At 33.8% G+C, this 26,562-nt stretch overlaps 1 protein-coding gene across 3 annotated transcripts in view; it reads left to right on the top strand.

Moving 5' to 3' along the window:
- Positions 1-26,562, top strand: part of TBC1D32 (TBC1 domain family member 32) — a 179,405-nt gene that overhangs the window by 54,865 nt on the left and 97,978 nt on the right. For all 3 annotated transcript variants that reach the window (XM_033093945.1, XM_033093938.1, XM_033093931.1), the window contains exons 17-22: positions 8,157-8,358; positions 9,080-9,162; positions 13,399-13,537; positions 16,723-16,810; positions 18,650-18,768; positions 25,911-26,027. In XM_033093945.1, coding sequence (XP_032949836.1) covers positions 8,157-8,358; positions 9,080-9,162; positions 13,399-13,537; positions 16,723-16,810; positions 18,650-18,768; positions 25,911-26,027 — 748 coding nt within the window. The remainder of the gene's footprint in view (positions 1-8,156; positions 8,359-9,079; positions 9,163-13,398; positions 13,538-16,722; positions 16,811-18,649; positions 18,769-25,910; positions 26,028-26,562) is intronic.

The raw sequence follows: 26,562 nt of genomic DNA, 5'->3' as shown, positions 1-26,562 counted from the left end.
GGTGTATAATTATTTTTATACATTGTTGGATTTTGTTTGCTAATATTTGTTGAGGATTTTTGAGTCTATGTTCATGAGAGTTATTGGTCTGTAGATTTTTTGATATCTTTGTCTGGTCTTGATATCATTGTAATGCTGTTTTCATAATGAGTTAAGATGTATACCTTTCCTTTCTGTCTTCTGGAAGAGACTGTAGAGAAGTGGTATAATTTCTTCCTTAAATGTGATTGAATTCAACAGTGAACCTATTTTCTGTTTTGGAAGATTATTAATTGATTCAGTTTCATTAATAGATATGGGCTTATTCAGATAATTTCTTTTTTCTTGTGTGAGTTTAGGCAGATTGTATCTTCCAAGGAACTGGTCCACTTATCTAGGTTATCATAGATCGTTTGTAACATCCTTTTTAATGTCTGTGGGATCACTACTGATGGCCCCTCTTCCATTTCTGATATTAGTAATTTGTGTCTTCTCTTTTTTTCCTTTAACCTTGTTAAAGGTATTAATTTTATTGATCTTTTAAAACACTAGCTTTTGAGTTATATTTTTAATTTTTCTCTATTGATTTCCTGTTATTAATTTCATTGATTTCTCTTCTAGTTTTTATTATTTTCTACTTTCATTGGATTTAGTTTTTTTCCTAGTATTTTTTTTTTTTATGATGGAAGTTTAGATTATTGATTTCTGTGTCTTTCTTTTTTTAATAATATGGGTTTAATGCTGTAAATTTCCCTGTAAGCACTGCTTTTGCTGCATCCGACAGATTTTGGTAAGTTGTATTTTTCATTTAGTTCAAAATATTTCAGAACTTTTCTGGAGACTTCTTTGACCTATGTTTTATTTATGGATCTGAGAACATATTTTGTATGATTTATATTATTTTCAAATTGTTAAGGGGTGTTTTCTGGCTAGAATGTGTTCTTGGTGAATGTTCCGTGTGAACTTGAGAAAAACGTACTCGTATATTTTGCTTTTGTTGGATTAAAGTTTTCTGTAGATGTCAATTATATCTAGTGGGTCGATGGTGTATGTTTTTCTGTTCAACTATGTCCTTACTGATTATCTTCGTGCTGGATCTGTCAGTTATTGACAGAAGGATATTGGAATCCCCAGCTCCATTAGTGAATTCTTCTACTTCTTGCGGTTCTTCTATTCCTCCTTGCAATTCTATCAGTTTTTACTTCACATATCTTGATGCTGTTAGGTACATACACATTAAGGATTGTTGTGTCTTTTGAAAATTGATCTCTTTATTATTATGTAATGCCCCTCTTTGATAATTTTCCTTGCTGTGAATTCTGCTTTATCTAAAATTAACAGCTACTCTAGCTTTCTTTTGATTATCAGCATGCTATATCTTTCTTCATCCCTTTACTTTTAATCTATCTTTCTCCTTATATATAAAGTGGGATTCTATAGACAACATATAATTGGGTCTTTTTAAAAAAATCTGTTTGACAGTGTGTCTTTTAAATTAATATATTTAGATATTGACATTTAGAGTGATTATTGATATAGTTTGATTAATATCTACCTATATTATCTATTTGCCTTTGTTCTCTCTTTTTCTGCCTTCTGTTATTTATTATTTATTTTTTGTCGTCATATGTGTGTGTTAATCTGTTTACATCTGGAAACATTTTGTCTTTCTGGTAGTAGTCACACAGGACCAAACTCACCATTTAATCCTCAGAGCAACCAAGGAGGGAGCCTCTGTGGTTATCTCCATTATATAGATGGAAACATTGAGGCTTGGGTTTCCTTAAGTGTAATTCAGTATAAGGGGAGTGATTTTTTCTTTTGTTTCTTATTCTTTATTTTTGACCTATTTCACACTGATTTATATATATATCTATATATATATATATTTTTTTTTTATTTTTTATTTTTTTTACTTTTTCTGCCTACAAAAGTAACACATACTCCTGGCAGTGAACTTGGAAAAGAGGGAGGTAGCAATAATAACTAAGTTGAGAGGCAGCGTGGTATGGTGGTATGAGGTTTAGGTGCATGGGCCCTGGTTCGGACCACTTGGGGAACGTCCCAGCCCTACCGCTGGGTCATTGGACTTCCCTGTGCCTGAATTTCCTCACCTGTGAATTAGGGATAATCAGCACTACCTGCTTCACAAGGCTGTTGAAACTTTAAACATGTTACCATGTGTGAGGCACTAAGGGTTAGCTTTTAGTGTGTACACATGACATGTACCTTACAGAAAGTGGGCTGGTGCTGTGTGTGGTGTTTTCTTCCCGTATCTAACAGGTTTTACAAAAGGTAAGCTTTCTGAACTCCCACCTGTCTCAGGCAGAATGAATACATTTTCATACTTGGCTGATAGCTTGGCTAGATGGAAACTAAAGGCATTCTTACATTGTGTTCCAGCATCCACTATTACCAAGTCTCATATCTGAGTTTCTTCTTTTTCAGGAGCCTCTTTTGCCTCTGAAAGTTTCTAGGCCTGTTGTTTCATGAGGGTGTGACTTGATCTAGTTTTTTTGTTGTTGTTGTTGTTGTTGTTTTTTTACTTTTCTTAGGCTTTATCTGGACAATTTTAGGCCGAAGACTTGCATCCTTTGGTCCAGGTGATTTTGCTTCTATTGTGTGTTTGATCATTTCTCTGCTTGTGTTTTCTCTTTCTGGTACTCGTGTGAATTGGATATTAAATTTCCAGGAGTGATCCTCTTGGTCCCTTAACTCTTCTCTCTTAGTTTTGGTTTTCAGTGTCTGCACATAGAAGATGTTTTTTAATTTATTTTGATAATTATGTTTACTTTCTAAGAACTCTTGTCCTTGGCTTATTATTTTTCATACCTGTCAAATGGGGTGGGTTTTCCTGCCTTGGGGAACACCTGTCTGGCCGCCAGAGCCTGTGGCCTATGGGGGAGGGACAATCCTCCAGAATGCCGACTCCAGCCCCTCTGACTTCCTCTCCAGTCAGGTGCCACATGGATGCCCTCAGTCGTGCCTGGCTTCCAACTCAGCCTCTTGGGCTTACCTTCTCCAGAACAACTTTGTCCAGTAGAGCTTTATGTGTTGATGGAATGTTGTAGATCTGCATTATTTAGTAAGGGTGCCACTAGCCACCTGTGACTATTGAGCACTTGAAATATGTCCACGCAGCAGCTTAACCGTTTGTTTCCGTGTACCTGCCCCCAAAGTAAAGAGAGTCTGTAAGATGGATCCTTTCAGGGACTTTGCTAAACCTTTGTGTTTGCACCTTATGCCTCCCTGTTTGCTCCCAGAAAGATGACTGGGCAGTCAATGATGAGTAAGATTCTTCACAGAAGGAACAACTCAAGCCAGGCGCAGTCACATGGGGACCAAGAGGAGAACCCATGGGGTTCACAGAGGTGGGCACAACCCCCCACTTTTCTCAGGCTAAGGAAAGCCTCAGCCTCTGTGGCTGCATTCCTTCCCAGACCTTCAAGGGAAGTGATTCAATGAGGTGCTCTCCATCTAGTCAGATGCATATAAGTTTTGTCCCTTGGGGAAGTTGAAACTTATGGTCCAGCTGTCTGCAGGCAAGGGTGATTGACTTAAATTGGTTTCCTATTATGATGTATGGAATTCACAGATCTTGAGATTGACAAGCTTTATCTCCTTTACTTCTCCCCTAACTAATAAAAGCTGATGCGAGGCCCGATTCGGGCGCGTCCAGTCCTTGAGACTGGGGGTCCCTCGGTCTACTTAAACTGTATTCATGACTATTGTCTTTTTTAACCCTGCGCCGCCCTCCTTGCTCCCCACAACTCGTGTCGAGCAGGACGTGACAGAAATATGACTGGTGTGACCAAGCAGAGTCATGAATTTTATTTACGTTTCAAAACTAATATGGCTAGTGGCTATAGTATTCACCACTCTAGAGAATACACCTCCAGTTTTCTACCAGGTTGGGGAAAGGGCTGTGAGCTGGGAGACCTTAGACCACTCCTCCTGTTTTCAGCCCCACTTGTGTCCTGCCCTTCGCTGTCCCTGGGGCCTCAGACATCTGGGCTTGGGACTGGGTCATGCCTGAGTTCTACAGCTCAGCCTGTCCTGGGCTGCTCCCGTTACCATGTGTCTTGCTGCTGCTTTCTCAGTTGAGTCACTGCTAACATCTTTTGGCTATTTTCTTCTTTTTCATTGTGGCCTTACATCTTTTTATTTCTTGATTCCCTTTCTTTTCTGGGACTTGCAGGGAGGACACTGAGTTAAACTATATGGTTTAATCTGCCATGATTGATCTGCTTTCCTGGTTGTCTGTTTTTGCTTAATTGCTGTGATCTTTCCGGATCTCTTTGAGTGCAGTAATTAGCTGTTCTCCTCTATTCCCAAAGTCCTCTTCTTTCCTCTCGGATCAGCTTTTCTGTGTTACTTGGTCTTTTCATGTTGCCCATATTTAAGCCAAAATGGGTTTAGATGAGGATTCCACCACTTATTTTTTATAAGTTGGAGAGATCCCAGTTAGACGTTTTCTGAACAGGATTCTGATTGGCAGCTTTGTGGGTACATGTATATATTATATCTCATAGATACTACCAAATTATTTTCCACCGTTGTCAGATTTTACCTTCTTGCTGGCAGTGTATAAGAAGCATGGAGTGCACTTCTTTCCATATATTTTTTGGGACTACGTAATCAGTTTGAAATGGTTTTGGCAACCTGATGGGTGAAAGATCTTGTTTTGATCCATATCTACCTGACTCTTGTTGAATTCGAGCATCTCATTGCTTCTATGGTGATAACGTTACTGGCTATTCCATTTCCTAATAGTACCATATTTCCCCGAAAATAAGACCTAGCCGGACAATCAGCTCTAATGCGTCTTTTGGAGCAAAAATTAATATAAGACCCGGGTCTTATATTATATTAAAATTAAGACCGGGTCTTATATTAATTTTTGCTCCAAAAGACGCATTTAGAGTTGATTGTCCGGCTAGGTCTTATTTTCAGGGAAACACGGTAAGTTCCTTTCCATATAATTTGCCCACTTTTTAGTTTGATTTTCCTTTGACTGAAAGTTTTATATGCACACAGTAAGCATTTAACGCTTATTATAAAAAGCGGCAGTTCCTTCCAGTTCTCCAGAAGCAGCTACTTTCAGCTGCTTTAGAAATGTTGCCATTAGAGTTTACTTCTGTATCATTAATAGTATAATATTTCTTGATTTCAGTTTAAGGCATTATCTCTTGATTTGATTCAATGATTTATCTCTTCTTATCCCCCCAGCCACCCACATATACAGGCCTGCCCCCCCCCCCCGCCAGCCCCACCAATCAGTGCAGTATAGTTAGAGTCATAATGTATGAACCTTATGAACAATCTTCGGAACTCAGCGATGTGATTTCTTTTCTTTCACAGCTTCTTGTTCTGGTATTGATCATGTTTTTCTTTTGTTTGTTGAGATAATTTTCAATGTATTTACCTTTCATTGCTAAATCATCCATGTGGTCTTCCCTAATTAATTAAATCTTCTTTTAGTATATTTAAATACTAGACAATTTCTATCGATTTAATTTAATTAAAGACATCCCCCTTCTTTCCTTCCTTCCTTTTTGAGCCTTCTGACCTACTTTATTTAGGACTGGTTGCTACCTTGGTCTGGTGCATAGCTTTCGCCCAGGTAAGAGCCTTTATCATTATTATAGGGTGGCTCTATCCTCTTTTCCCTCCTCTTTCTGGAAGCTTTTCAGTCTTCTCTTGGTTATTACTGTTCTGAAATTTTCTGATGATGTTTCTTGATGTTCTGCTTTTATCTACTTGATGGATATTTTTAATCTGAAGATTTATGTCTTTCATTTTACTGAAAGTCATTGGATTATTTCATTTATTGTGTGTGTGTGTTTTCTTAAACTCCTGTTATTTGGAATTCCTTATCTGTTTTGTTTTCTGTACCTTTTTTTTTTTTTTTAACAGGAAATTTCTTCAATTTTATTTTCCAGCCCTTCTACTGAAATTGAGATTTTCATATTTTAGTTATTTTTTTAAGGAAGAGCACATTCTTTACTTTAGCATCCTATTTGTTTTATGGGTGTAAGTGTTACATTTCTCTTTTTTTTTTCCAGTGATGTTTCTGTTTTTTGTTTGTTTTGTTTTGTTTTGTTTTGGTCTTTGACTTTTAAATTAGAGATTTCGTTGAATATTTAAAAGTAAAAGCTTCTTGAAAATTGTACAGGAAAGTGAGGCTTGTCATTTTCGGCCTTTGCCATAGGAACCTTGCCATAGAATTGTTTGGGGAACCTCTAATCTCAGTGTCTTTAGTCTTTTCTTCTGGTCAGATTCCATAGAGAAGGCTCTTTGGGTTAGCTGCCTGAAGAGAATATAAGCCTAGCAGGAGGAGATGACTGGGTAGGAAAGGTGATGAGTCTCAAGCATTAGTGTATAAACTTGGATTTAATGCTGTGGTTGGTACTCTACTGTCCTCGATCTCTGTCTCCCTTGCAGGACGTATACTGGAATGGACCGTGGAGGTCAGACTCTTTCTTAAATTGACTGTCAGACAGCTCTTCTGTTTTCAGTTCCACTTTTACCCCCAATTTAAGAGATTTGGTGCCACCAGTTTGAGTTTTTTGAGAGCGTCTATGAAATAAATCATCTTGATTCTGTTTTCTACACGGTGGCTGATGATTCAGTTTTTCCAGGTCCTGAATTACTTGTTTTTTCTGCTTTGTAGGTTCCAAAATTTTGTTCCTATTCACATCCTTTCATTTCCCCTTGTCCTTGAGAGCTGTAAAAGTCTTCTGAAAATTCCTTTTACTTTTGCTTTTTAGCATTTCAAGAGCGAGCAGATGTGAATGTATGTGTTCAATCTGCCATTTTTAATTGGATGTCTTTTTCTTATTCATATGTACCACGTCTTTCTTAAAATTGGGAAGATTAGCCCTTGTTATGAGTGCTGATGTTTCTTTTTATTGTCCATCACTTCCCTATTTACGTTTTATCTGCTAGATAGGTATAATTTAATTATATGTAGTTAAGTTTTTCCCAATCATTGCCTTTATAATTTCTAGGTTTTTTTTTTTTTAAGGTCTCTCTCATACTGACATTAAATAGATAAGATATAAAATGTCAGAAAGAATTTTTCTGAATCTACATTGTGCAGCTGTCAAGATTTTCTGATTATTTATATTAGCAAAAGGCTGGTATTATCTCAAATGTCCAATAATAAGAGGCTAGTTGATTAAATTATGTTCGCACAAAGGTGCACTTAACAGCTGTGCAAACGGAATGCAGAATTTTCTATGTACTACTGTGGAGTTATCATCAGGATATATGAAGTGAAGAAACAAAGCACAAAAAATGTGTATAGAATGCTACCTTTTGTATAATAGAAAGGAATATAAATAAATAAAATCATATGTATCTTCTTCAAAAGGGAATAATGGAAGGATAAACTGAAAAGTAATGAAAATAGTTTTAGAGAAAGGGAGAATAATTTGTGGATTGGGAGTTATCGATGTGGTACATCTGGGGTTATACCTTGATTGTAACCTAGATTTGTAACCTAAATTTAACTTTGGGATCATGTAGCTATTTTAAATACTAAACGTAAAACAAAGTTAAATCAAAAATAAAAAGTCAAATTAAAAAAATATAAACAAATGGAAATCAGTGAACTTAACTACCAAGCAATCAAGTTAGTGACATATACATGTGGTGAAAACAATTATTTCAAGTGACCTAATTCTATCAAACATTTCTGGCGGGATATATTCCACAGTCAAAAACAAAAATCCTCAAAGTAATCTTAAACTTCATTTAGTATATTTTGAAACAATTATGCACATATTCTAAGATGGGGAATTAATTGTGGTTAATAGACCGCGGAATTTGTAACAAGTGCTAGGAACGTAGAACTCAGGGTTATGCTTTCACTATAAAAATCAAGCAAAGTGGTGACACATGGTCCTGGACTCATTGTCTATAACCTTTAAAGTGTATAAGATTTGTTGCTTTTCCTATCTTTATATTCTTCCCTCTATTCTACTGAAAATACTCTCATTATTAGACAGCTGCATATGGATGAGAACAAGCATGTTGATATGTCAGAAAAGCTAGAGGAGGACTAAAAGGAAGCCAAACAAATGAGGACTTTGTGGTCAGGCTAGCCTTTTTGGTAGGGTTTTACAAAATCATGCTTTATAACCTGGGATTCAACTTACGGTATCATCTTTTAGTTCCACAGGTGCTCATATAATTGCTCAGTTTTCAAAAAAACTTCTTGATGAAGATATTTCTATTTTTTCTGGATTGGAAATGTTGCCTGTGGTTACAGGAGCTTTTATTTCTGCATGTCGCCAAATATATGGTACATGTGAAGGCTTGCAGTTGTTAATTCCTTATAGTTTGCATGAATCTATAGCAAAGGCATGGAAGAAGGTAAGTAGTTTCAAGATTTTTCTTTTTCTCCCTGCAAATCTTTATTTGAAATATAGCCACAATTATAGTGTCTGTCATACTGCAGTTAAAATATTTTACTGAGGGCAGATATGATTTCTTTAGCATCACAGTGCTCTAGGAGACATGATGCTTTTTAATTTGGCACAGGATGACTTTAGTACCTCCTCTTCTAATAGGACACAGCTCTAGGACCTAAGTGGGCACTGCAAAGTCTTTTCTTCTGGTACCGTGTTTCCCTGAAAATAAGACCGGGTCTTATATTAATTTTTGCTCCAAAAGACACATTAGGGCTTATGTTCGGGGGATGTCATCCTGAAAATCAAGGTAGGTCTTATTTTACGGTTAGGTCTTATTTTCGGGGAAACATGGTAGAAGAGGCTTTAAGTAAATTATCTTTGCATAGACTGACGTTCCTCTTTGGAAGTTATTTCTGAGCAATTTTTATGGATAGCTGGATTTTTTATTATGGACTCTGGAGATCATAATGTAGCAATAGTCAAATACAGTATATAATACTGGACTGTCTTTTTCCCCTCAATATACACTGTATGAAATACTTTACATGATATTTAATTAAAAACCAAATCTAACTTTTGAAGATCATTTAATTTTAATTACATTAAAGATCAAATATAAAAATGTAGCATGAGGTCTTATCAGTAAAAAAAAAAATAGTGTAAATCAATCTGTTATATTTTAGACAAGTTTGCTATCAGAAAGAATTCCTACTCCAGTAGAGGGTTCGGATTCTTTGTCTTCAGTAAGCCAGGAATCCCAAAACATGTAAGTACAATTGATTAACTCACCTGCTTTTTTTTCACATTTGCTGAAATAATTTAAAAATGAGAATGTAGTAGAATACTGTAGCAAAGATGTTTTATGGGAAGGTAAATGTATACATATAGGATCAAGGAAAATTATACCTAAGGGGAACTTGAGAGATCATATAATATTTATACCTTTAAAAAAAAACACCTTAGCAATATTTATTATCCTTGCTTCATCCTGTATTTATATTTTGGGTTAGGAAACTTGACATCTTTTAGTATTTCCAGAAAATTTAGAAAATTACCAAATGCTAAAACTAGAAAACTAACTAAGGAATTCAGTAGAAGAAGTGTTTTTAAATGACAACGAGGTCCATTTATATTTAAAAATATATTTTCAAAATATGTGGGAATTCATTTTAATTAGATTTAGGCATGGGAAAATTATTTAAATCAGTATTTATACCAATTTTTAATTTAGATGTCTCTCCATGTTTCTTCACAAATATCAATAGGACGTGGGGTCAGATTAATGGGGAAAATACATATATGTATTTTTAAAATGAAGATCTGACATATGTTCTTGGATTCTCTTCTTACTTGAGTGCTGGCATAGTCTAAAAAGGTAAAACTTAGAAGAATCTTAAGAGATATTCTTAAGAGAAATCCAAAAACAAATGCTTCTTTTTAGGTAGTCAAAGTTTAACTAAAAGAAAATCAACCAGTCGAATAAAAAGCCTTTTGCATTTCCTTAATAGTTCAACAAATAATTATAGCTAATTTTTAGAGAATTAACTTTTTTCTGATAGTTGTCATAAACTTAAATCAACTTCCATTTTTTTTTTCTTTGCACTAAGGAGTAAGAAAAATATTTCTGCAATTCATTTTTGTGTTAATTTTTAGATCTGTTCTTTTGGAAGTCTATGATTTGTCACTTTTTTTCATTCATGCATTCATTTTATACTCATTCATTCAGCTATTTATTGGATGAAGTTCTTTGTTGAGTTCTGAGGATACCTATATACCTGAGAGAGCTTACTGTGTAATGTAGAATACAAATAAATAAATACAATATGGCGAGATAGTATGCTAAATTTATATGATTAGGGTCATGTGGTGTTCATTGCTAATGAACTTGTAGGGAAATCTTTCTAAAAGTTGTTAAACTAAGTGAAAACGAATACATTGACACTAATGGTCTAATGGAAGAACATTATTCCAGGTAGAAGAAATAGTGTGGTCAATACGCTAGAAGAGGGAACATGATTAATGTACTTAACATGTTTTACTGTCAGTAATATTTTTAGAATTTTGATGGTACAGTCTGAGTGAGCTAATAAGTTATATGCCACTCCTTTCCTCCTGAATTATGAACCAATTAATAAGAGATAAAAAAGTCAAGCAAATCAAAATACTGAATAACAGGCTTCCTAAGATTGATCTCAAGAATTAGACAGATTTACCCTTCTGTCACAATCAATAGTGGATGCCCATAAGATTTCCTCTAAGGCAGAATTTACAAAGATCAAACTTAATTACATAGTAGAACAGAGCAGAATGGGTGCTTCCTACAATTGGCTGCACAAAGAGGAAGTAGACTGGGGAGAGGACTTGCTCAGCCAAGCAGCCGTATTTAAGTCGTTCTCCAAATCTCCAGTATCCATTCTTCTTCCAAGGGGAGGAGTAAGTGATTAGGTGGAGAGAGGCAAGCAGCGTTAAACTGGGCATTATACTACGGTAGATATAAAACTTAATGCCAGGGGAAAAGGAGGTTTCCCCAACATTAGATATTAATGTCTTTGGAACAAAAGATTTAATAAGACTTTTTGGTAATAGTCAAAGCTGTTGATTTCATTTTTTTGTCATCAAAATTAAATGATTTCATAGAAAGAATCAAGTATCTTTTGTTATTTTGTGTTAATTGAAAAGTTCGCATGAGATGGGCATTTTTTGTTCCTTCGTAGTTTGGTAAAACTTGAGTGTAAAACCATGTGGGCCAATTAACTAGACTAGTATGATGCCAACACATACAACCTCTTCTTGTCTCTCCCTGCCCCTCCAACCTTGTTAAACAGTAGTTTCTCTGGGTATAAAGGTTTTGATAAACAATTATTTCTCATCAGAATTTGAAGCTATTACTCCATTGTCTTCTGGAATAAGAAGTAACTGATAAATCTGTCAATATAATTGCCTTTCTTTTATAGGTCATACCTTTTTTTCTCTCATAGATTTTAATTTCTTTTTTGGTTGTTTGCTGTTTCTATGTCATTTAAGTATATCCTCCTTAGTACTTTGGATGTTCTATTGATCTATAGCCTGGACTGACTGGTGTCTTTCCTCAAATGTAGAAAATTCTTATTATTTTCTTTTCAAATATTCTTTCCATTTTCTTCTCTTAGACTTTTTATTAACTGTATATTGAAACCTTTCAGTCTATGCTGTATGTCTCATTTGTTTTCTCAAATGTTTCTTTTCTACTTACCATTCAATTCAATAATTCTCATCTTGACCATGGCCTAGAGTAGTTTATCCTATCAGCTTTTTACGTGGCTATTTTTTTGTTTTGTTTTGTTTTGATTTTTAATAAATAACAATTGGAAAGTTCCAAGCTCTCCAGTTGTTACTTATTAAAAATCTAATTTTTTATTTCATTACTCCTTTTTGTTTTCACAGTTGTAATGGAATTTTGAAATAAGATTATTTTAAAATCATTATTTCTGAAAATTATTTCAGCTGGAATAAATTCACTTAATGACTATTGATTCTTCTAGCTCTTAGCTGCATATAGCATTTGAAGTTTGATTGCAAGTCCATTTTTAAGTGAGAATCTTTTTTTCCTTTCCGACTTTCCTCCTGCCTTCTTTCTCCCAATTTCTAGTTCTGTGTTCATTGTTCCCTGTTCAGCATTTTTATGGGTTTTCTCTTTTACCCCCTTTTTTAAATAAATATTTTATTGGCATTAAGGCTCCTGTCAGTGATGATGGAGATATGAGACATACAATTAAAGAATTAGAAGATGAATTGATCATCTCATTTCTAGAAATGAGGCTTTATCTGTATTCTCCTGTCTAAGTTTATGCTTTGTCAAAAGCCCCAGTTTTATACATGTAGTATATGTATTTTGTTTATAATATTTTCTTTAAATATATAAATTATATATTAATTTTAATTTCAATTAAATATATATTATTTTTACTAGTCTATGCAGTCTTGAGTCTGGTACTGGTTTTTTGTCTCACATGTGACTCTTTTAGTGCTATATATTGTGTTGGAGACAAATTTGGCTTCCATTGCCTACATTTGCCCCAAAACTAGTCTCACTTCTTTAGGCTTCTGTTCTTTTTGTCCATGGTGATTTTTATTTTGTAGTTGAACATGGTTATATCTTTGACCATTGCTGTGTGATTTATGCAGAGGGATATGTGTCATTTTTTTTTTTTAATCAGAAAAATCCCAGATTTCACATCTCTTTTAAAAGAAGTCCCCAAATAGACCTGAAACTTCCTTGGAGGGGTGAGGAAAGGCATACTTTTTACATACTTAGTTTCACTGTGTATATAAACATTTGATTTTGACCTATTTTAATCTCCACAGTTTGTTTTCAGACAACCAGGACTACCCAGTAGGTAGTATGTTTTCTCTTACTTCTGGTACTTCAGAATGAAGTGCTCATATTCCTTCCTGTGTTTCCAGTTTTATAGCTCTGACTTTTTTATTAACTGTGTCATCTGACTGTTTCAAGTTTATTTTTCTGGAGAATGCTACTAGTCTTCATTTTGGAAATATTTTGAGAAAAAAATGTCATTTTCCAGAAGTATAATTAAAAACCTATTAAAATAAAGATAATATGCCTGATTTGCTTTAGAAAGTCAGAAGATACGTACTCTAAAGTGAAAAGAAAGTATATTTCAATATGATGGAGAGTTTGGGCTTGGGAAATCCAGGCACGGCAGAATTATAATAGGAAGACAAAATGAATTTAAGGAATGGATAAGCGAACCTAGGTATAATAAAAATGCTGGCATACACAGTTAACATTTAATTCATTCAGAAAAATTATTGGGATATAAGATATAAGAATACAATTATTCACTATCAAGGAAGACATGGTTTTTATTACATTTTTATACATTGATTACTTTGCAAACCAATGTGAACTCTAAATTTAATTGTCAGCAGTATTAAGCTGAAATATTTTCTTTTCAGTTTGAGTATAATAAAGAAACTCATACCTTTCTTTTACCTGTTTCAGTATGGCTTGGGAAGAGAATTTGTTAGATGATTTACTAAATTTTGCTGCCACCCCCAAAGGACTACTACTTCTTCAAAGAACAGGTGCCATCAACGAATGTGTGACATTTATGTTCAACCGATACGCAAAAAAATTGCAGGTATGAATTACCATCTGCCACAGGCAGAAGGAATTTTTGTTTCTTTCAAAGCCATTAAGAACATCATTCTGTTTTTTGCGCTTGAAGAGGTTATTAAACCTCAGTTAAAAAGCCATACAGCATGGTAATATTTAACATGATATTCTTTTCTAGAAAGCGTTAGTGAGTTGATGTTGGTATCTATGGCTATATTTACAGGGTGGCAAACAATGAGATGGAATTCAAAATTTCAGCTAATCCAGATGTTTTATAAATGTGATATCAAACATCTGGAAATACAAAAATTGGGTGGAATTCCAGGAGAAAAATCTGTTGGGTCTAAGTGTACATGTCAGTGAAAGCGTAGGCCTCACATTTAAAAAGAAACAAAACTATTTGTAGAGGGATTTTATTATTGCTACTATTAAATGAAATTTACAGTATAATATGCCTTTCTAAGACAGAAGTCATTGAGGTATAGTCAGTTATTTGGTGTTAAAGTCTCTAGACTTCTGGGCTTTGTAGGATCATAGGTATGATTTTAGAAGTGTTTTCTTTGTCTCTGACAGGTGTTGTTTTTTGATGTGTTATTAATACGTTACCTGATTGTAAATATTACTTTGTTTTTCCTTAGTCTTAAATTCTAATTTTTTGTTTAAGCCTATAAAAAAACAAATAATTAACTTTTAGAATTGCTTTTCCCTATGAAGAATAAGTAGTTCCTGAGGGAGGGCCCAGGCCATCTCTATAAATAACACATACGAACATTAGTTCATGGGTTTATGATATTCAATTTGTATGTACAGATACGTGTTTTTATTGTTTTATTTAAATGGACCTCAAGTATAGAAAATTTATTTACATGTCTCAGTTCATGGCTTACTGTTTTCAGTTGTCCATGGAAGGTTTCTGTCTTGATTAATTTTATCGCCTGTCATTCCTGATTCGCATTTCCATTTCACTCTGCATACATCCCCTATCCTGGGCTTTCACACTAATGTGTTATGTGTAATGTCCTTGGATATGTATATTTCTTGTAGTATATTGTCTTAGTCCATTTGGGCTGTTAGGACAAATTACCACAGATTGGGTGGCTCACGGTTCTGGAGGCTGGATGCCAGCATGGTCAATGGAAAGTCGTCTTTTGACTCACAGACTTCTCATTACATCCTCACAAGGCATAAGGGCCTAGGGACCTCTCTGGGATCTTCGATATGATATAAGAGCACTAATCCCATTTATGAGGAGTCTCCACCTTTATGAGCTCCCATTTATGAGGAGTCTCCACCTTTATGAGCTTATCACCTCCTAAAGTCGCCGCTTACTACTGTCTATTTTGGGTCTTAGGATTTACACACATGAATTTTGGAAGACCACACATTCAGACTATATCAAGTATAGAATGTTTTCAGACTTTTTTTTTTTTTTTTTTAATTTGAATTTCTCTGCTGGTGAGTTTGAATCTCCTTATGTACTAGTTACCAATTTGGGTTTTTTTTTTTTTTTTTTTTTTTTTTTACATTTCTGGAAATATTGAAGCCGTTCAAAGACATTTTCCTTGCTCATTCAGATGCTTGAGATCATGCAGACACAGCTTTTACCCTTGTAATACACCTACAACTACAATGTTACTTTTTACATTCATAAATTTGAAAACAATCTTGTCTTCCTTTGTGCCATGCTGGTGGTTATAATAGAAGATATTGTGCCCTGAACCTCAGTAACTTATAACCTTATAAGTTAATACAATGCTTTAATGGTGCTTTATGCTATTCAGAACATTTTCTGAAATTTTAGATTCTCAGTTACCTTGTTAAGAAAGCAATGAGGCTATTTTCTTAATTCTGCTGAAGAGAAAGTAGAGAGGCAGGCTAGTTAAACAATCTGCTTATGTTTACACATCTGGTTACAGAAGTAAGACTAGAATTCACAGTTGTATTTTACCGTGTTCATGAAATCTGATTCTTGTTTAGTAAAGCATGTCTAACTTTTCTGTGGGTTTTCCCTGCCTCTGCCTTTTTAGTATTTAGCGTGAACCTGGGAAACACCTATGGCTACTGATACCTGAATCAGCAGGGTCAATGGGGGTGATTGAGTAAGGTGTTTTTTGAGTTTTTATGGAGAAAGGCAAGTGGCAAAATGATAGATATTTATTTTACTGTACTTCTATGTCATTTAACTGTAGGACTAATGGATGATAAGTTAAGGAGAATGAAAATGGAAAACGGAACTCAAATTATAAAGACACGAACAGCAGAAAATTGAAGAAATTAACCTAATTCTTTTTCATGGTCCTTTAGTTTATCTCTATTTTTTTTTTTGCCCTTAAAACTGAATGTATAGTCTATATTTTGAAAAATTTGATTGAAACAGATCCTTTCAATGAAATATTGACTAAATATAAATTCTAAATGGTTACCTCTGTTTAGAAGTCAAAAACCAATCTGATCTTTTATAAACCAATCTGATCTTAGCCAAAGTCTAGAAGGAAGAACGTTTTATAATGTCTTTGTTACTGCTTATTCTGATTTCAGCTAAGAGAGATACTTCTGTATTTTACCATGAATATATGTATAATACTCTCTTTGTATAATAACACATTATTTAAAGTTTTCTACAATACTGCTTAGAAACCTGTGCATTAATGATGAGCATTCTTTGTTGGTATTTATATATATTTCTTTTCCTTAGGGGCAAATATTGCCTCTAAAAATAATTGTCATTTTTAAGAAGATATCATTGTTCTTTTTAAAGTTGTTTCATTATTTAAAAGCCTAGTTTAAAAAACTAGCAGTCAGTATATATTTTTTAATGAGGAAATTTATTATTGAAGAACCAACCTAAAGTATAATGTAAGATAATAGAATTTAGAGTTTGAAGAAACCTTACTTCACATTTGATCAAAGTCCCTTACTTTATGTATGAAGAGATTTAGACCTAGAGAAAGAAGTGACTTGTTCAAGGTCAAAAAGCTACTTAGTTTCAAGGTTGGGACCAGAACCTAAATCTGAAATAAGATTGTTGAAAATATTACATTAGTATTAACTCATTAATTGTTATAGTTTCTGAGTTTGATGTTGTTGCGCTTATCTTTACTTGAAAGAATGTGTAGTGTTCTAGTTTTAAAAAATCAGTAACTCTACATGTAACATATAAATAAAACATTAAGCTGCTTCTCACTATTGTTCCCTATTTATGTTGTTTAGATCAGCAGGCATAAGAAGTTTGCTTATGACGTTTTGGTTACACAAGTGGCATCAACAGCAGCAGGTGCAAGAGCGCTGCAAAGTTCAGGTCAGTTTTTCTTTTAAGTAGAATTATAATTATTTAAATAAAATGGAAAATTTAATTGGCATGGTCAAGTATCAGGATATTACTCGAGTAAGGAAGTTAGGCCTTAGGTAAAAGAAAGTTATAGGGTTTCCTTTTTATCTTTTCCATCAAATCCCACTGGGAATTTTCTTTTCCTGTGAAAGATATGCCTCCTTGGGCGCTTTCCTCAGAACAATGGCACATAATGAACTAAACTAAGAAATACTGGATGCTTTAAGAAGCTGCCTTCATCTTATAAATCAAGAATATCATCCTCTTTCAGTACAGTTGCATCTGATAGGATTTCTTAACTCTCAGTTTCAGTGGCTTACATATGCGTCAAAATGGACAATTATAATAGTTATCACACAGACATACCCTTTTACTCCCTTTCTTCCTCTTTCCTTCTTGAAAGCTTCCTTCTCACCTCTTACCTTTCACCACTATCTTTGCAGTTTGCAGTCGGCTTGTATAATCCACTATGGATTGGATTTCTAAGAAGTTCAAATATTGTGAATTTAATGCATCATATCTTACGGTTATCTCTGAACCCTGAACCAGACACAAGATGTAATCTCTGATAGAGATGCTATGATTATATTTTTCAAGGCTTAGAGTTGATGAATCATAACATCAGTGATCACTATTGATTCTCTCATTAAATAAAAATATTTTTCTATAGCATATTTTAAATATTTTATGGCTGAACTAATCTGTACTTGTATTATAAAACACTTTTCTTGGCAGAAGTTGCCCTAAGCTTATTTTTATTTCTATTTAGACTGAAATCCAATTTATTGTAGTACTCAGGGCAGATTAATAAAAGTATTTGGAGACTAGATTTCATCTCAGATTTTCTTGTTGTTCAAGTCATTAAACTTCTGAGCCTGATAGTATCAAACTTTTCATGAGAGGGTTAAAGGCAACTTTTCATAGGACAGAGGAGGAAAGACTAACACTCTTGAGTTCCTGTAATGTCTTAGATACTGTATTGACAACTCTACGTGTATGACTTTATTTATACTTGAATGTAGCACTATTCAGTTTTCACCTGGGGAAACTGATGCTCTAAGAAGTCAAGGGATTTGTCTCAAGACATGCACCTAATAAACTGGCAGATTTGTAGTTTGAAACCTGATAGGTTCAGTTTCAGAGCCTATATTTTTTCTATTACCAAACTCTTTCTGCTGTAATGTTATTATTAAAAAGCTACTGATTTTTATGATTAGATGTTCTGCTTTACATGTTTCCATATGATTTGATTCTTCACAAAAGATTTAGTAATCAGACTGAATAGTCCCTTTCATTTAGATATATAATACCTGATTCATGCGAATTTAAAGATGACTGAGCCAAAAGTTGTATGAATTGGAAAAATGTTCTAAGCATGTAGAATTACAAAAAAATAATTAGAATAAAGGAATGCATATGCTCTTTGGATGCTACCCTTGATTCTAATACCTTCTCTACCCCACATCCTACCTTTCACTGTTGGCTCATTTGCAGAGTCAAGTGTAAACCTTATTTTTCAGAAAACATGCTGAGAGAAGTTATTGGCCAGAGGATAAAAGCTGGTACTCGAAATTCAGTCCTACAGGAAAATAGTCTCTAAGAATTTCATCATTCTACACTTTTATGATAATGAGGATCATAAAAGTAAATTAAAAAATAGCAGATAGAGTTTCTACCAAGGATAGAGGTTATTTCTTAATGTGTTTTTGGCCAGTTTGGACCAGTCTTGTCAGAGGGATAATTATATCTTGCCTCCATAATCCAAAGAAATAGTATACGATAAATATGATGTAAAATAATTCTTTTTAGGGTTTATTAATGCGCTTATAACTGAATTATGGGCCAATCTGGAATGTGGAAGAGATGATGTTAGAGTAACCCATCCCAGATCTACTCCAGTGGATCCTATAGACCGAAGCTGTCAAAAGGTAAGAAATCATTTATCTAGTTATGTAAAAATTTTAAGTATATCTCTCAGAAATTTCTTTATCCAGACTTTAATCTATATTCTGTTATATCCAGCAGTCTTTCCTAATTTTTTCTTTTCCCTCCTCTTTTTTCATTTCTAATTTTTTCTTTTTCCTTATTTTTTTATTTTTACAATAAATTTAGTGAATGATAGAAATACCAGTGTTCTCTGGGAATGAAGTTTTGGAAGGATGTTTTTCTTTTATATTATTTTTACTAAAATTTGTATTTGTTAAGAAAGAGTAATGCACACCAGACATGTTAGAAAACAAACACACAAAAAACCCTGAAACAGAAACCAATTGATGGGAGAAAAAAAAAAAAAGCAGACACTTTTCCCCCTTGAATTCAAATCTAATAGAAAATTGTTAGGATTATTTGAAGAAAGGGTAGGCAGAAAGAAGGTGCAGTCATTTAGAGTAATGTAGTAAAACTGAAACAAAGCAAACAAAACTCTTAAGTATCCACACGACGTCCTATTGTAATTCAATGGGTTTTATATATTTAACATGCTTTCCAAATTTCACTAAAATGAAATGATGATTCCTGGCTTTGATTTTATGGTAGCCTGGGAAATTTTCATTCAAAGGGTGTCATAAAATTAATCAAAATAAAAAAAAGAAAAATGTTCTGCTTTCTGTAATGGTGGACTAGTTCCCTCTAGTAGAAAACACAAAGTCAGGAAAAATAACTTAAAAAGCAACTGTTTAAAAGCACTGGAATGGCAAAAAAATAGACAAGAAATGGAGGGGAGTCAATACAGATGAAGAGAATCCTACTGTTAAATATTCTGGATTTAACAGATTTTTGCCTGCGGGCAAGTACCAGTTGGTGCTCCACAGATAAAAATCCATACTCTAACAAACTTGTAAAAACCAGAAGACAAGTTTTAGGGACTTACAACAACTGGAAAAGGCAAGGAGATGCCTGGAAAGGAGAGAGGAACATAGAGGGTACTCCAAACTGTCTATATAGTCTGTCCAAATATGTCATTATCTCCTTAACTGTGCGCTTGAATTTAACAGATATCAAATGCTCCTACCACAGTAAGCAGAGTTTAGAGTTCGTGTTTAGCCACATCAACTACTACTAAATTAAAATCAACACTCTTTTGGGAAATAATAACAGAATCCAGCATTTCTACATCATATTCTGCACAATGTATGGGATACAATCCAAAAGTATTAGATATATAAAGAAAAAGAGAAATGCAATTTAAAGTCCAGAAAAAGGCAACTGATAGAGATTGTGAAATGATGAAGTTGGAATTATTTATGAAGGATTTTAAAGCAGTTACTAGTAAATAGAATGCAAAAGACACTATGCTTATAGCTAGTTAACAAATTAGAAATTATGGTGGAGAAGTATGAATTGTATAAAAAAGCCAGATAGAAATTCTAAACCAAATATTTTATTTTCTGAAATAATTCTGTAGATGGTCTTAATGGAAATTTAAAGATGATGGAAGAAATAGTCAATAAACTTGAGATTAATATAAACTAGGTCTGACAATTAAGTTTGCGAACTCATCCTACAAAATGTGCTGCATACTTCATTGCTGAATATCACTCTGGTCACCTTCAAAGTACTCTCCTTGGGAAGCTATACACTGATGCTAGTATGTAGTCCACCCTTCAAAGCAATTTTGGAACTCTTTCTGGAATGGCCATCAGAACTGCCGTTGTATTACCTGTGATGTCCTGAATGTCATTAAAATATCTTCCTTTCGATATTTCCTTTATCTTCGGGTAAAGGAAGAAGTCACTGGGGGCTAGATCAGGTGAGTAGGGAGGGTCTTCCAATACAGTTTTTTGTTTACTGGCTAAAATCTCCCTCACAGACAGTGCCGTGTGAGCTGGTGCGTTGTCGTGATGCAAGAGCTATGAATTGGTGAAAATTTCAGGTCATCTTTTTCATGCAGCCTTTTTAGCACTTCCAAATAGCATACTTGGTTAACTGTTTGTCCAGTTGATACAAATTCATAGTGAATAATCCCTCTGATATCAGAAAAGGTTAGCAACAGTGTTGCAACAAGTTCGCGAACTTAATTGTCATACTCGTATATGTACAATCTAAAGAACAGAGATAAAAAAATTTGGGAAAAACTTCTGTGATTTGTGAGATTATCAGAAGGTTTTTAGCATGTGTGATTGGAATACCAGAAACACAAGAGAGAATGGGGCAGAAAAAAATATTTGATTTTTATCTGAGTAATTTTTGAATTTATCAAAACTTCTAAATCAAGAAACGATGAATCCCAAGGAAGAATATTCAAAGAATGAAATTACAAAGAAACCACAGCAAGTCTCATTATAGACATACAAACTGCTGAAAACTGAAGATAAAATGGAAATCTTGAACGAAGTGATAGGAAATCATGCATTACATACAGTACAGGGTAACAGCAGATAAATTTGCTGCTATCTCTTTAGGAACAGTGGAGGCCAAAAGACAAAGGAACAGGTGTCTTTAATGAGCTGAAAGGGGAAAACAAACAAGTCAGTCTTTGTTTATTTCTAGCAAAAATATTCTTTAAGAATAAAAGTGAAATATAAAATTGAAAGCTAAGAAAATAATTTATGGCAGATCTGCATTTTAAATCATAGTAAAGGAATTTCTTCAGATTGAAAGAAAATGATAGTAGATATTTGGCTTTTCAGGATTAAAAGAGGAAATTGCAGATAGATGAAAGAACATAAAAACATTTTTCTTGGCTTGCAAATACATGTGCCTCTTTAAAAGAAAACTATGACATAGTGGGGTTCATTTTATACTTAGAGGTAATAGATATGGCAGCTACACTATTCAGGACAAGCAAATGGTATACAAATCTTCATGGTTACAAGTTTTTTACATTTTACATAAAGTGACCCAATATTAGTTCTTAATCTCTAGGAAATAGTTCTAATTCAAATTTAAGGTTACAGGGATTTTATTAAACTTCATTTTGAATTAGTAATGTCATTATAAATGAATAATTAACTTTTCTCTTTAAAAAATTGTATATTCCCTTACGCCATGCACTGGAAGATCTAGAAATAATAACTCATGGGAGTAATCATTCATAGTGTGAACCATGTAGTCCTAAATATTCCCTAGGGATTCTGTTGTCTTTTCGGATTTAATTTTATCTTGTCCTTTTAATTGTGCAAACCAATAATGTGGGCACAATATATAATGAGATACATTGAATAACGTACTTCCAGTCCCCTCAACACTCTTCCTTTACTCTATTGCTGAGCTTTGTAATATGATAGACAGTGGTCCCATGTTACTATGCAAATTTAAATGAATTAAAGCTAAAATTAAAAATTCAGCCTGTCAATTAGAGTTGGGGTTTAGCCATATCAACTACTAAATTAAAAGTATCACAAACAAAAAACTTGCCTTTGAACCACTTTCTGATTATTCTAACCCTTTAAAAATACATCTCTGGTTTTAGTAGGTATAACTGATATGTTTGTCATTCTTAGAACTTCCAAATCGCATTTTTTTCCTCCCAATTTTGTCTACCCTTGCAACCATTTTCTTTCATAGCATTCTATCTAAAATATAAAATATACTTCCCTTTGCTTTTCTGAAAACACTTCATTAGTTCCTTCTTTCTCCTACAGTATAAAGGTAGAGGTCATTCACATGGCACATCTCCTCCTGCCTACCTGCCTGCTACCTCTGCAGGCAGCCATGTCTCTCACTTCTCCCTGCTTTACTGTGTAGTGTCATCCTCCCAGTGTCCTCCCCACTCTTCTCAATACCAGCAGATCATTGCGGGCACTATTTTAAATTCTCTAATGGTGTGTTTATTCTGTACCACACTGTGAGTCCTTGAGGGCAGGGACCGTTTTGTCATTCCTATGTTTATGCTTAGCATCAGGCACAATTGCTGATAAGCAGCTGGCATTAAAATATTTGGAATGAATAAATAAGTGAATGGATCATCATTGTCATCCTGAAGGGTTTTTAATTCATAAGACAAGTTCTTGGCTTTAGTTTTTATTTTATGCTGTAGTCTTCAAATATATCAAACATTTAACCTTGCATAATTTTCTTATCATTACTACATAGAACCCCATTATTTTCTTCAAATCATTGATGAAATAGAATTTTGTTTTATGCTCATATAAATTTTAGTATAATTAGTATCTGATATTAGCAACATCTTATGTTATTTTCCTGGGAACTAATGATTACATTGTAAATATTTTCTTGAGTTCTAGAAGTGCTCAACACATCACAATTTTGCTAATGTCTTTTAAAAATGCTTAGTGTGTGAGAAGTGGATTTGTTTCTCCTAGTAACAAGCTGCTAAAATCTTAAGTTTCTTTAAAATTTTGTTTAGGTCGTTTTAGTTCAAATACAGTTACTGAATTGTTTTCACCTAGAGTTCTATATAATTTTAGAGTAGCGTATCAGAAGTTATGATTCTATTATGTGGTTCACATTGTTTTATTTTTCATGTGAAGGTGGGGAGGGTCCATAAACACGAATGGAATTCTTCATGTGTAAATAATACAAAACCCTTAATATAATGTATTTTTTAAATTTATTGGGGTGACAATTGTTAGTAAAATTACATAGATTTCAGGTGTACAATTCTGCATTACATCATCTATAAATCCCATTGTGTGTTCACCACCCAGAGTCAGTTCTCCTTCCATCACCATATATTTGATCCCCCTTACCCTCATCTCCCACCCCCAACCCCCCTTGCCCTCTGGTAACCACTAAACTATTGTCTGTGTCTATGAGTTCTTGTTTCTCATTTGTCTTGTTCTTTTGCTGTTTTTGGTTTATATACCACATATCAGTGAAATCATGGTTCTCTGCTTTTTCTGTCTGACTTGTTTCGCTTAGCACTATACTCTCAAGATCCATACATGTTGTCACAAATGTAATATAATATTGATATATGTGATTTGTAAAGACCATACATCTTTATGGATGATGTTAAATGTCAAAAAGGATATTTATTAAGTTGTTTTTTTGTAATCTGTCATGGTTGTAATAGATAACAAAGATGTTTTAAACATAAAAGACATTTATGACAGTATCTAAGTATTAGTGGATCTTATAATATCTTAATATTATAGAACCTTAACATTATTAAGGACATTTATGAAATATTTACATATTCAAACTAAAGCATGTGTTAGCTTTATGATAAAGATTAAAAATAAAACTGTTGTGACATCTGTTTTAATCTTCTTTTTAGGCAGCACGCTGGTGATTAGTGAATTTTTAGAGTGGTTTCCTATATAGTTTTCCTGCAGTTCATTTTATGTACAATTCATAGACATATTCCTCAAACATCTTTTCCTTGACATCAGTGTTCCCCTTCCTCCTCTATAGTACATACTTTTAGCATAATGTTCTCTTTAAATAGGCATTCAGTAAATGGCAACTAGGCTATTAAACATATTTATTCTACTTTATGATAATGTTAGTGCTACCCAAATAGATACTAGCTTTAAACCATGAATATGTTGGTTATTTTCTTCTTAGAATTGGTTAGAAATTTCATCTTTATTTTATGGAATATTTATGGGGGGGAAGAAAGGAAACTTTTAAAAACGTGATGTGAATTCATTTTTCATCCTACCACAGCGTTTGTTAAAAACTGTGTGTGAAAAGTGTTTCCTATAGTCGTTAAATAACATTGCATTTGGTCTGATAAGGGGGATGGTATAAAATGGACTCTACCATCCAGGTCCTCAAACAAGGACTATGCCGCAAGGGTTAAATAGCATCTGTTAAGTGGCATCTGAAGATTATCCAGTGATTTGTAATGAATAACCTTAGCCTGCAGATGAGAAAATGCAGATTAGTTCTAGGACCGACTTTCTGATTTTGTGTCTTTGACAGGTCACTTTACTTTGCTGGTACTCAACTTTTCTCATCTATTAAATGAGAGATTGAATGAACTGTTCTTTTTAGTTTTCTCAATGTTCTGATTTTAGTGAAAATTCTGAATTTGTCTGATTCTTAAATTTTCTGAGTCTAGTGAAAATTTTTTAAAAAGGCAAGCAGAAAATGTAATAGTTACAAATAATTACAATTAATACAGTACAAACTGAACGTACAGGTATTGGTAGAATAGAGGGCTTCTAGTGGATCGAGTTAACTTAATTGGAAAGCCTTCTAGATAGAAATGATGTGACCATTTTTGAATGTTTATGAAGTGGGATAATGAGTATGTCAGAGGGCAGGAGGAGCGTGTTAGTAGATAAGAAGACTTTGTATATGTGGCACTCACTTGAAAGAGGCCACAGGCAGATTTGATCGACTGAAGTCTGACTGCATGCTGAGGAATAATGGGAAACAAGGCTTTTGAGACTCAAGAGAAGAAAGGTGTTGATTTGTAAAGTGCCTTGAAAATCATGCTGTGGAGTTTAGATTTGATGTTCAGTGATGGGCAACCATTGCATGCTTTTGCACAGGGGATCCAAAAAAATGAAACGTGCCTGAGAAAAATATTCAGGTTGCCTTTAATAAGACAGAATGAGATGGTGAGCTTAAAAATTTTCTGGCGAGATTACCTTGTTAAGATTGCACCAGAAAATGAGCTGATTTTGATAAGAAAAGCCATGGCTTTAAAAAATTAACTATAACTAGGTTAGTTGTATTTACAGTGAATGTAGTTAAAGGATAAAGATGGACTTGTGACCTAAGTAAAGAATATGTAGAATTTATCATTTTCCCCCAGACCCCTTGGTAGTATTCTCTTATACTTTCTTATATGTCAGATATAACAAGTGCAAAGAAAGAGAAAGATGGATCATTTCATTTTTTTCTCAGAACCAAACATTTCAAGAGATACATATATTAAAACATTTTCCAACACTCAAGTATGTTCTGTTACAATTGTTATTATGTATTGTCAACACATAGATTATTGTTAATGTTAACTATTTTGTACTTATCATATATGTATGTATTTCACATTTATGCGGATTAATTAGGCTTATTTAAAAAATTAACCCTTGCAAAAAAAAAATTAACCCTTGCAGTCATACTGCTATAAAATTTTACCTTGATTATTCTTCCATGGATGTGGTTAAAAAAATGAACCATTTAAAGGACTGTTTTCTTTCTTTCCCCCTAGTCTTTTCTAGCACTGGTGAACTTGTTATCTTATCCTGCTGTTTATGAGCTGGTAGGCAATCAAGATCTTCCTAATAAAGCAGAATATTCTCTTCGTGAAGTCCCAGCGTGTGTTATTGTAAGTCATTTTCTTTTAATCTTTCCCTTTTATAAATTATACTTTTAGAGATTTGCAGTAAAAATGCAATTTGACAGAAAAAAAAATGAACACTATTTAATGGCATTTAGAGGCTGACTTATTTACCCATGGAATATCAGCTTCTGAATTATCTGTGTATGGAATCTTTGATTCAGGCCACTTAGTAGTTGCAACACCTATTGGCATGAATACAAGGTTAACACTCCCCAACAAGGAAAGAGATTTGGCACACATAGAAGTATGATGGAAGTATGTGTATGAATGATTTTTAGATAACTTACTATGTCATTCGTCATACCAGTGCTGTTTCTTTATTGGCAAGGATAATTAGGAATAAACTGTTCAAGGAGTCCAATACATTTTCTTCTTATATTTTAACGAACTACATATTACTGCCCCATGAGGGCAGTATATACATGTTTATTTAATTTGAGACTTATTTCACATTCATACTCCCAGATGGGTAACTTGTTTTAATCATCCAGAGATATTTAGTTCCTCATCTTTGGATACA

The sequence above is a fragment of the Rhinolophus ferrumequinum genome, chromosome 3 (assembly GCF_004115265.2).
Source record: "Rhinolophus ferrumequinum isolate MPI-CBG mRhiFer1 chromosome 3, mRhiFer1_v1.p, whole genome shotgun sequence".
Lineage (NCBI taxonomy): Eukaryota > Metazoa > Chordata > Mammalia > Chiroptera > Rhinolophidae > Rhinolophus > Rhinolophus ferrumequinum.
This window is presented reverse-complemented; position numbering and strand designations above follow the sequence as displayed.